Source organism: Candoia aspera, chromosome 2 (assembly GCF_035149785.1).
Source record: "Candoia aspera isolate rCanAsp1 chromosome 2, rCanAsp1.hap2, whole genome shotgun sequence".
Classification (NCBI taxonomy): Eukaryota; Metazoa; Chordata; class Lepidosauria; order Squamata; family Boidae; genus Candoia; species Candoia aspera.
The window spans coordinates 153,281,844-153,294,403 of record NC_086154.1 but is presented as its reverse complement, the minus strand read 5'-3'; the positions used below and the strand labels follow the sequence as shown (position 1 = coordinate 153,294,403).

The window sequence follows — 12,560 nt, the reverse complement described above, 5'->3', positions numbered from 1 at the left end:
ATAGAACACCCAGGTCAAAATTTCAGGGGCAGAAACCATTCAGTTTCCCTGTCTTGCACATGTACCCATAGCCAACTCAACCATAAGGAATTGAGTTGACATCACACTAAACCAGAGTTTTTGTAACAATCGTTTATGAAAACATAATTGGCTGGGTTTACCACAAACCACAACAAGCTGGCTACATTCTAGTTTAGCAAATTGTGGCAGCAGTCACAATCACATTCAGCCAGCTAAGCAACCTTATTCAGTCCTCTCTCATTCACACAAACGCAAATACTAAAACCAAAGACTGACTGAAGGAAGGAAAGATCTAGACCCACCCCTGATAAGCCTCGTTCTCCAAATAATCAAGTGCTTATAAACCGTCCAAAGAAAACTATAACTATAATTAAAATTAAACCACAGAAATGACTGTATCAATCAGTCAACGCGATCTCAACGGTGAAGTATCATAATTAATCTAGCCCTTTAGAGCCGCCTCAAACGCCGGTTGGCGAAACAGCCCGCCACGCCGTCCTTCCTGCAGCGAGCCGAGACCCACCGCCCGCAATTAGGCTTTCTTCGAACGCCTTTTCTAAAGTCCCCGCCCCTCTGCCGCGCGATTCACTATTGGATGAAATCCGAATTCGGGGGATTCTGCTTTAAAGGCATGCTGGGAAGTGTAGTTCCCCAACATTGAGTCGCTGGATATCTGCGATTTGAAGTACTGTAGATAAACTGTGAAAACAGCAACCTTCTTATTCTCTTCCTCCAACTTGGTGAGGGACGAACGTCAGCATTTTCACAATCTGCTCTACCGCAAGGAAACCAAAACAACAGCTGTGAGAAACCCTTAAAGCTCAATGATCGAATTTGCAGAAGGCATGACTTGGAAGACAGAGCCAAGTCGGCTGTAGCTGCTTTAACACTTAGAGCAACCTGAGATGAGAATGAATGGCCTTATCTTTAGACTACCAGATGCCCTCCCCTCTATTTATTCACTTAGTTTAAAGAACTTCTTATCCCTATCTTTTAATAGGGAAAGAATAAACCACCTGGCAGAAATAAGGGTCATGAATACTGGAAACCAATTAAGCAAGAGACACAGGGTCAAGACTAGGAAGGTCCAGGCTCACAGGATGAGCCCAATTTACCTCACAGGGCTGTTGTGGGGAAAAATGAAGAGAGGAAATACTGTGTATGCTGCCTTGAGCTTCTAAATGAAAGGTGAGATGTAAAACTAATAGGTTAAAAGGCCTGAAGAAATGAACACGTTTGCTTGGGGTCAGATGCCAGACAAGTCCCTGGAGATTAGTAGTCAGTGTGCTATCCCTTAGAAAGCCCTGTTTCTCATCTTCCATTTTACACCTAGGTTGGAGCATCAGAAGCCTCAGACAATAAATATTTAAAATGAGAACTTAGCCTTTCCAATTTGCAGCATGAATTGTTAAGATCCAGCTTTTCCAAACTTGGGTTCCCTAGTATCAGCGGACTAAAGCACTTCTTACCCATGATCACTGGCCATGCAGCTGTACTCCAAGAACATCCATAGGCCCAAGGTTGGAACATCTAAAAACTTCCCTTGCGCACCTTCCCAGAGAAAAGACCAGTAGGTACAGCCAGGAACTTCTATTACACAGCCATCTTTTGCAACAGCTTGATGTAATATATCCCAAGACAAATGCTCATCTAGGACCTTGTTCATGTATCATGTTAAACTTTGATTCATGACCAACTGATAGCAGTAACTGGTTCATTTGTACAATGTATCAAGCCAAAATCAAACAATCCACCTTGTGCCTTGGTGCTGTATTATGAGTTCTATATGTGTTACCAAAAATCGGGGTCCTAGTAGTTGATTGCCAAACTCACCTTTATCTATCATTGCCAACCAAATGGTTTCTTTTCACAGCAGCTTAGGAGGAGCAACTGCTTGATCTTATGTACTGTGACCATGCAGGATGGCAGCTCAACGAAACAGAGTTAATGTTTTTCAGTGATCACTTAGGAATGACAAGTACAGCAAGACAGACCACTGTGGTTGATGCCATAGGAACAAAGAAGGAACTGACCATTCTGGTTCTTTCTATTCTCTTTCCTGGGGAACTGTGAACATCTGCACGATTCCCCACATACTTACTTGTTTGAGTCACAAGAATCTATGCTCAGGGTCTAATAAATACACACTGCTTGATAAAAGCCTTCTTGCATTTGCACTTATAGAAAATATACCTGATTTACATGAGTACTGTGACATAGGATTACAAATCAGCTTATAACAGTATTCCAGCTGTAAGATCTTTATCTGGTAGGGGTGAAGTCTGGATAACAGCTGGGGACCTTTTCCAGATCAGAAAAGGGTATCTGCAAAACAACTAGAGAGCAGGTGACAACATTAATTAAGAAGGTGTTGGAAAAAATTACCTGCTATGGACATTATGTGTGCAAACTGGTCTGTTTTGCAACTCATGGCCTGAATAGTTTTTGTCCACAAGTTGTATTTTTAGACTGGCTATACTCAGCACACACAGAAATGGAAAAATCCTCAAGATAGGCTTTTACATAGTACAGTATCCTTTTAGAAGGAAAGATTAAAAAACAAGAAATGAAGAATGTCCACACCATACAGGTCCATGTTTAATTTAAAACTAATTAAAGAATATTGTGAATTAGGAAAGAAAAGACAGGTAGGATAACAACTGGATCCCAGAGAGGAAAAAGTCAAGAGACCAGTTCCTACAAACATGGAGCAGTCCTGAAGAGAAGAACCACTCGGATGGAGATTCCCTGCGACCGCAGTGAGTTTGACCAACCAGCCCCTATTTCCATTTCAGAGGGCTGACATCACTGTTACAATCCATAATGCTACAAAGCAGCTAAACAAGTCTGTGGATCCCTCAGGGTTCAGCCAAGGAAGGGGAGACAGAAGGTGCAGGCGGAGTCTCTTTCTGTACCAGCTCCGGCTCATCTTCACCATCGTGTGGAGGATGAACAAGCACCTTGTCTAAGATGCCAAATTCCTGGGCTTCCACTGGGCTCATGTAACGATCTCTTTCCATTGCAGCCTCTGTGAAGGTAACACACTTTAACTTGGTCTTGGGAAAATACAGATCATCATTAACTCACAGGTACATTTACTAATGTACTCCCATGCTAGGTTTCAGAAACTAGGGCAGCTTCAGATATATTCCCAGATTTCCTAGGGAGAGGGAAATTTCTGAGAGGAAAGAAAGGAAGAAAGTACTCTGTTAATTGCAGAACAGGCATCTTCCCCAAGCCCTGAAATTCCTCTAGGTGCCAAAGCGAAGGACAGTTGGAAAGTGGTGTAACGAAGGGCTTCCGTCTTATCACACTGCAGTCTGAAAAAACTGACTTTAAAAAATGGAAACAATCCAAGCAGGAGGCTGGCCTTCCTCTACTTAGCTGCTTGCCAATTACTACTGACAGGATGTTAAGTTTGGCTCTTCCACAGCCCTCCTTCCTGCAGTGGAGTAACTAGTTATGGTTCAGCCTCGGAGGGATCAAACTGCTTACCAATCACATCCAGGTTCTGTTTGGTGTGTTTGGCATAGATGCTATTGATCTGTTTCTTAAGTTTGAGGATTTCCTCAGCTTGGATGGCAATGTCTGTAGCTTGGCCCTGGAAGTGGAGGCAGATAGAAAATATACGTTAATATACAGCAATGAGGACCAGAGGTATGGGAGGGAAGGATATGATCTCATTCATGCCCCTGCCCATCCCCATTCCTAACTTTGTGCAATCGGTGCAGGTCAGAATCACAATGGCTACATGGGAATACACAGACATCCCTGGCAGGAAGCAGCAAAGCCAGACTTACCCGGGCCCCACCTGAGGGCTGATGGATCATGATGCGGGAGTTCGGCAGGGAGTGGCGCATGCCTGGTGATCCTGCAGCCAGCAGCAGAGAGCCCATGCTAGCTGCCTGCCCCACACACCATGTGCAAATAGGGTTCAGGATGTACTGCATGGTGTCATAAATAGCTAATCCTGATGTCACTGCACCACCTACAGGGAGAACCAAGTTTATTCCACTATTGTGACTCTCAAATATAGATAGAACAGCCTTAGTAACCTTTATTTTCCAAAAAAACCTAAGCATTTTTGAGGATAGCTAAGAAGGCTTACAAACAGAATGAAGGAAAGCCTAGCAAGGAGAGGTACAGTGGCGGCTGGGAGAGGAAATGCTTGCCTTGGAACATTACAGCTGGATTTGTAGAACATCCTCGGCTGAAATGAGGTTGGCTAGTTTATGGCTTGTGTGTGTTCTACAAAACCAGTCAGTGTGGTTAGTTTATGGCAGGGTACAGATACTATTACATCTTCGGGGAGCTACGGCTTGTACACAGAATGCTGAGCACCACCAATCCCAACTTCACAATTTTTCCGCAGCAAGTTCCACACTCTAAAGCAGAACAAAAACAGGGATCACGGACAACTCATCCGCCTCAATTGGAACACAGCAGACTGGAAACAGACAACAATGGGGAAGCACTCTTTGAAGAAACAGGGAGGGACTCAAGAAACCAACACAGAGCTCACTGCCACATTGGGAGAAACTTCCTAAAACTTTTATCTGTGTCCACTGGAGTGGCCTTCTGCAGTCTGGCAGTCTCCAAATTAGTAACAAGTCTCTACACCCCAGCCAGTATGACCAGTGATGGCTGAGATACAGTAAGAGTTGTAAGTCAGCACATCTGGAGGGCATCATGTTAGGGAAGGCTGGACTAGAAAACGGAAGAGGAGAAAAGGCCATGGGAAAAGGTCCCTGATCATGCAACTGTCAGGATGATTTAAAGTGGATAAAAAGACTTTTAATTTTGTGAATGGAATAACTCAGTTTGAAACGAAACTTTGTACAAATGGCGAACATGTTATCACAAAGAAGTTTAAGATGTTGTTACAAATGAATTTATAAGATGAACAGGTTAAAGGCTGTATGATTAAATGGGCTAAGAATTTTGGCTATAGTATTACGTTGGAGCAATGGGATAATATGTGGAACAAAGGTTTGAAATTTACTTTGAAGTACTTAAAAGAGAATTTTTATAAAGTGGTGTATTGTTGGTGTTTAACTCCTGATAAATTGTCAAAAATGTATAATGGGGTAACAAATGTTTGTTGGAAATGTTCTCTTGGTGAAGGAACTTTTTACCATCTCTTGGTGAAGGAACTTATTTGTAAGAAGGCCAAGAAATTTTGGGACCAAATATGTGTTAATATACAAAAGTTTCTTAAAGTGGCCTTACAGAAGAAACCAGAACTGTTTTTCTTGGGATTGATGGATAAACATCTTGAGAAACAGCATGGAACTTTGCTTTTATATATGATAACAGCAGCAAGACTTTTATATGTACAAAGATGGAAAGATCCACAAATCCCCACAATGGAAGAATGGATGGTTAGATTAATGGAATTGGCTCAAATGATGAAATTAACAGTGCTGATAAGAGAAAATATTGTGTCTGGATTTGTTTCTATTTGGAAACCACTTCTGCTTGTGTCTGAAAAAAATGAGGTCTTGATTTTGGGTTTCGATGATTAAATGGTTTGATTTTATAGAAATAATGTTACTAAGGTTTAATTAATGGTAAGAGATTACATTTGTATAATACACATTTATATCTGTGTTGGAGAAGGTCGGAAGTCATTTTCTTTCTTTGTTTTCTATCTAACTCTGCACTTTTATAGTTTCTCTTTTTTCTTTAGTTTTATATTCTATCTTTTCTGTATTCTATCTTTTGTATTTTAACTATACTTTGAAAATTAATGAAGTTTTATAATAAAAAAAAAGGAAAAGGTCCCTGATATGGCCTTTCTTAGAAAAGATACCACAGCAGCAAGGAAAAAATGTGGCCTTAGAATAAGGAAAGCAGCTAACCCTGTTTGTGCAAAACGAAAGATACAGGCAGGTGGAGCTGCTAGCAAGGAGAGAATGTACTCCTCTGTAGCTCCTTAATTTTGACTACCACTCACCCGGACTGTTTATGTACATGTGGATGGGCTTCTTATTGCTCTCTGACTGCAAGAAAAGCAGTTGTGCAATGACCAAGCTTGCAATGCCATCATCAATCTGTAAAGAGAACACACAAAGCAATGGATAATATTAGGGAAAGCCCATGCTGAAGGAAGCCCCCTTGCTAGCCTGAGTAGTAAATTCAACTCCCCAGCCTTTTTGCTTTCTTTGAGCTGGCCAGCCCACAGCTAGAAAGGAAATCTCACTAGCAAAGTCCCTCTAAAGAGAGAAAAGCTGGCTTCAGGATGGTGGCCCAGATCTGGGGCTCCAAAGGCACACATTGTTTAAAATCCAAGGGACTAAAAAAATCAATAACTGGAAATCAATTAATTAAGGAAAGCCAATACAACCTGTACTCAGAGCTTAAAAAAAAGAGAGAAAGAAATCAACTTTATGGTCAAAAGTACTCCAAATCCTACACTACATTTGATTACACAAAACTAGTTTGCCTATTTTCTCATGTTTCTCATGTTTGCATAATTTCAGCTGGATTTGCTAGTCATGGAGCAGCCTAAGACCTGCCTTTTGGTATGAGGAAACTTCCCCAAGCTTCCTTCTAGCTACTGAGATCTCAGCAGGCATTACCCACACATTTTTCACGTACGGGTAGTAGGAACAAGTTCCTCAAAATATTGGACAGTCTGGTCTTGTTGCCCACTCTGGAAGTAGTTCATGCACTTACCGGGCCCATCACACAGACAATGCGCTCTCTCAAAAGCCGAGAGTAGATGTCATAGGCTCGCTCACCACGGCCCTGAAACAGACCAAAGGTCAGGACAAGTACACTCCAGATCCAGTGGTGGAGAAGAGTCCTGATATCCTGCAAGAGGACTCAGACACTGCTTAAAAAGAAAACAGTTTACTGGTGCTCAGTTTAACTCTGAGGCAAGATTCATCATGCAGAACCAGAGTAAAGCAGCCCTGAAAGATACTGACAGAGCTATGTATTGATGAGTACAAAGGAAGGAGTTAAAAGAAGGATCAAGGACCAAAACAGAGTCATCAAAGTATCAGGGATTCTAAAGCAGTGTTGGTGCATTTTCTGTCATTCTGCTAATTGCATGTTTCATTCATGATATCTTCCTTTCATGACCATTTTTAAGTGTCAAGGCAATAGAAGGCAAAATGTACAGGCAATAATCTATCTCATTCAGTGAGAAGGAACAAACATTTGGTCAAGGAATGTAAACAGAATGGAATGACAGATAAGTCTATCTGCAATAATACTTAATTTTCTGAAGAAAGTTCAAGTTATTAGTTCTCTATTAATTTTGCAATGATGGGCCCACACCACCATGCTTCAATTCCTCCCCATTTCCCCGACTTGCCATGAGCCTGAAGTAAAATCTTATCTATCAACAGAAAGTAGACAGTCTAGTTCCGTATCTGCTTCCTTTGTCATATTTGTATATTTAGAAAACGATGCCCACCGGCTAGTCTGCTTACCGTCTGTTCCACTACAATAGGGATGAGGGGAATGTGACCCCTGGGAGTTTGATGGAGGCTCCGGGACAAAGAGAGGATGTGGCATCCCAGCCGTACGGGGTGCTAGAAAGAGGAATGGGTAGTTAAATACAGTCATTTGTCTGCCATTTCTGATCTATCATCTCAGCCAGGCTTTCCACTTCCAGTTGAGTCTCTTTCTCGAGAGTTGTTAACAACGCTTATCAGGGGGCCCACCTGCTCCCTACCTACAGAAGGTGTACACAAATGCAAATTCACATCCTGAAAGTGAGGGGAGCAAAATATCTTGCCTGATTGAAAGGGCTTCAAAGAGCTAAGCAAAACATTAGTTCTCTGGGTCCTTTTTATGTGGAAAACCTAATGCATTTTTAAAAATCAATTTGTATACCAAAGTAACTCTAAGCTACCAATGTAACTATGGCCTACTATTTAGAAGGGCAGAAAAGAAAAGTATCTATGAGAAGGATGACGAAGTGTGTAAAATCAGAAACAGCAGCCTGTAAGAGTAATCTGGCATGACCAAGATGCATTTCAAATTACTCCCATAATTCTCATCTGGACAGTGACAGCTAAGGCAGTCTAATAAGTAAGATTTTTCTCCATTTGCAATAATAATCAACCACCAATCACCCTGTGAACATGAAGATTTGTAATTTCCTGACACAGAAAACAAATAATACCTTCTTGCATCACATTATCTATGCTGCCACAAGGTGGGAACCATTAGATGAGTGTGTCTTCAAAGGGATTAAACAAAACTATAGAACTATAGAAAACTATATGGAAAAAAAAAGATCTACCAACTTAGGGATAAAGGTTCATTTCATATCCTGCTTCTGGTTTTCAGAAACATCTGAACAGTAATACTTGGAAACTAGATGTTGGGGAGAGTGTGGTTTGACTGGTTTAATTTTATTTTTAATTCTCTAACGCCGTTGCTTATTTCCAAGATTACTTAAAACAAGCTCAAGCCGGGGCAAGTCCCGTACCAAGGATCATTTTAGGGGTTCATCTCCCACTCCACTCCCCCATCCGAGCGCCCCAGGCCATTGCCAGCTGCGACCTGCTCCCACAAAAATTTCTACACACGCATTCTCCCTCACCACTATTCTTTGCAGCATTCTGCCCCGGAAGATCTTTCTTTCACTGCTTCCCACGTGTTTCTCAGAGAGCGCGAATCACCTGATGAGGACTTAGGAAACGGGGTGGAGTAGAATCGCAATCCGTCGCACACGCCGTGGGGCCGTGTTGTATCATGGGAAATGTAGTGCCGGCGTGCCTAGAGGCTAATACCGTTTGCTTAAATTGTTTTTTCTACGACTTCCCTTGGTAACGGAAAACTTTTCAATTTCTCACAGATGTAAATAAGCGCCTCCACATTCTCGCAGTCTGATTTATATACTGAACTATCTCCGTTCGTAAAGACTGTTTTGTATTGTACTTGTTGTATAGGGCGTTTAATGTGTATTGGCAAGCATGAGCCATATACGCGTTTACTCAAAAGTAAGGGTGCAAGAGAATCACAACCTCTCTTGTGTTGCCCTTCCTCTTTTCATCTCACAATAAGTAACCACGTGTGGGGTGTCTTGCACACTATTTTTTCCTTCCTCGACTCCAAAGATCGTTTATTCCACAGAAAATGCAAGTTTCGCTGTTGGGGTTAGATGTACCTAGTAGCAGAAATAGCAGAAGGGTCCCACTGAGGCCCTGAAAGTGCATTGGAAACTGTATTGAAAGGCAGTCCTGCGGGTAACTTGGGCCTCATCCATATAAGCTGTCTGCACCTCCGTGAGCACTTTGAATGAGGCTCAGAAAGCTACTAGCAGCCAATGCTGCTGTTTCAACAAGTGATGATATCACACTTCTGTATGGTTTCTCTTCTCCAGGTAAGGGTGCAGCAAGCTTATCAGCCAAGCTGATAAAAGGCCAGCCTTGCCACAGATGTTATGTGGTTGTCTAGCAAAAATGCCAGATCTGGGAGAAACTGTTCTTTAAGGGGGAATTTAGCCCCTTCCAAAATAGCCATGTTCCTTGAATTCTGAAATCTACTGCCTGGAATTAGCAGCAATTCCATTTTGTCTAAATTCAGCTTCAGCTATTTTCCCACATCCAACCACAGGGCTCTGGAGATACCCAATTTTAGGTTTCCAGGAAAGATTTATGTATAGCTCATTGTACTGGTGGTGTCTAGCTCCAAACTCATATATCAACAGTTAGTTTTCAGCAGCTTTATACAGACATTTGGTAGTATGGTAGATAAGAAAGATATTGGGGACACTTATCCCCTGGACAAGTTCCAAAGGACTGAAGGGATGTCTCCTAATACCACCTTTTGGTAGTATCCAACCAGGTAAGAGCAGAATAATTTGAAAGCAACACCTCTAATATTCAACTCCCTCCAGTGCTCCAAAAAGATTCCATGATCTGCTAAGAAATCCAGGAATCAGATCGAAGATTATCACAAAGACTCTTATTTTTCTCTCATGACAGTTGTTGGCCAAGCCTGAGGCTGAACCTAGACCAGAAAAGATCTTGATAGGCATTTCTTCCAAGACAGGAATGAATAGCTGGAGGGGCATACCAGGCTTTGCGCAGCATACAGAGGTCCACTCTCCAAGAATGTGCCAGGCTGTCTTTAGGGAGAGGTTTTGTGGATTTAAGAGGTCTTTTTGGGGTTTTCTGTTTTGTTTTAATGTTTTTATTTCATTGTTTCTACGTATTGTTTTTATCCTTGGGTTGTGAGCCACCTAAAGTTTAGTTTAAGATGGGCAGCCACATAAATTTTTTAAATAAACAAACAAATAAGGATGATTCAAAAGTTGGAATGGAACAGAACAGACTTAAATCGGCACTTCAAAATAAATTAATGCTAAGAATTGTGGGATGTGTTACGTATAAATGAGCACAATATGTAAGAATTGCAATTCTTATCACGGTTTTGTTAACCCCTTAATGTCCAAAAATGTTCTGGAACGTAGACCAACAACTCTGAAATCCAAATCCGAGAATCATTCCAGCCAAGCAACCTTAGCAGTCAAGCAGGCCTGGAAGGTCTTGATAAGACCCTGAATTTACAAAGGAATCATATTCTGAGCAGAAATCTATACTGTGGAACTAGGTTCCAAATAGTTTTTCAAATACCAACTTTTGCTCAGAACAAGTAGCTGAATGAATCTGTGCCTTATAGTATCATCCCCTCTAGATTTCTGGAACTGGTGAAATGTATTCCCTGTGCAATAGGGATTCAGCATACTTTATTTTAACTTGTGTTATAACTTTGATATACATTTTTGGCAGAAAGTTAAGAGGGTTTAATTTTTTAAAAATCAGGGAAAGATTTCTCTGGCCAGGCTCTTACAAACACCCCACCCTCATGGCGCACAGCTCCTTGCTCCTGGTCAGATTCATTCTTCAGTTCTCATCATTGATGGTCAAGGCCAAAAAGCCTGGGATACTCTTGATGCTTGTCAAAGCTTTCCTTGGCCGCAAATCCAGGACAAAGGAAATAACATTATGGTGCAATCTGCTCCTCATGTAACAATTCTATGGAAGGAGAGCAACAGAAAAGCTTTCACTCTGCAATAATTCCTGCCTGTGTTCATATTCAGTCCAGACACAGAACACAGTGATAATCCAAAATTTATGTCTCTAATCAAGGCCAGAATGTGCCCTCCTACATTTCACAGATAGGTTTCTGTGTTGTTAACCTGTTCTCCCACCAAAATTCACATCTTAATACAGTACATCCCAGCAACAGGCGATAAGCTGAAATTTCCTACCTCTGTAATGCTCTTCTGTCACATATAATAGTTTATTCAAAGTTTATGGTGATATCCTGTTTTCACGAGCTATACAAAAGGCTGCTGCTACTGCTGCTTTATGCTGCCTTCAGAAGCAAGAGGGTGTTCAAAATGCACTAGCAATAAAAATTCCCTTCTGACTTGTAGTTATAAACATACCTACTGTACTGTTCAAACACAGGCAACCATCTTACCTATTCAAATAAGGTATTACAGGTTGGAAGGAAGACTGCTCAACAATGTAATAGTCTAAAGAATTTCATGCCCCTGTTTCATGGTATTAGTCTCCTGAAAGGGGGTGGGAGTAAAGACACAGTATATGGAACGTTGCTTTGAGAACCAAGAACGTGGAGATTGAACTGGTGAAAGTACATAAACTGGAATGGTGTCTTTTTGCTCTCTCTTTCTCTCTAGTTGGATTATATCTCTTAATTTGTTAATTTGCACGAACAGGTGTAACATTCAACCCCACAAAAATAAAGATGTGCAAAAGCTAGCTAGTGCAGCTCTCCACAAACTGGTGCCTTATGAATTAATTGTGTTTCAATGCATCTAACCCTCAATCAATCTGTCTCTTATGAAACCTGTGGATTATGAAAATTGAAATCCAATATTTCCAGAGGGTACCAGTTTGTAGAAATTGTGAATAAACATTTTCAACTGTTAATAGCTGCGTTCCATGACACATGTAGTAAATTACTCAGTTAACCCAACTTTCTAGGTTTGTAAGACACACTGAATTGTAAAGCTGGAACACAGGCTGTGCATACCAGACAGGCTAAAATGTGCTTGGTGAGTTTGTGATTCAGCATGTCATGCAAAGGTAGTATCTGTGTGCAGCTGATGATGCTATTAAAGACTTGACAATCTTAGGTAGGCAATGAAGACTTTGAGCAGACCCTTGTAAAGCTTCACAGTAAACAAGCTTATAGTATTCATTAAGTCTTAAGAAGAGCAGGGAAATGCACACCATCCAAAGTAGAAGAAACTGCATGAGTCATTACATACTATATCAAAGCCTTTGAGGGCCTGTGTGATGTAGTGGCTAAAATGCTGGACTGGGAGCAGGCAGACTCTGGTTCTAGTCCTCCCTTGGGCATGGAAACCAAGTGAGTGGCATTGGGCCAGTCACTCCCTCTCAACCCTGAACAGCATCAGGCTCTGCAACAAGACAGCTGACAAAACCCTCCTTGCATCATGCATTGATGGCTTTGTTATGTGAATTAGTCAAGTGCAGGGCAAATCAACCTTCAGCACAGGATTGTTACCTTGTCGTGGT

General features: G+C 41.4%; 2 protein-coding genes across 2 annotated transcripts in view; one reads left to right on the top strand and one right to left on the bottom strand.

The window, feature by feature from the left end:
- Positions 1-12,560, top strand: part of KHSRP (KH-type splicing regulatory protein) — a 292,174-nt gene that overhangs the window by 109,289 nt on the left and 170,325 nt on the right. The gene's annotated exons all lie outside the window — the stretch shown is intronic.
- Positions 2,607-8,675, bottom strand: CLPP (caseinolytic mitochondrial matrix peptidase proteolytic subunit). Its single transcript, XM_063294352.1, has 7 exons — positions 8,585-8,675; positions 7,464-7,565; positions 6,700-6,771; positions 5,978-6,074; positions 3,822-4,009; positions 3,517-3,622; positions 2,607-3,049 (listed from the first exon to the last, which is right to left on the bottom strand). The coding sequence occupies exons 1-7, from the start codon at positions 8,600-8,602 to the stop codon at positions 2,880-2,882; spliced, it is 753 nt and encodes a 250-aa protein (XP_063150422.1). The 5' UTR covers positions 8,603-8,675; the 3' UTR covers positions 2,607-2,879.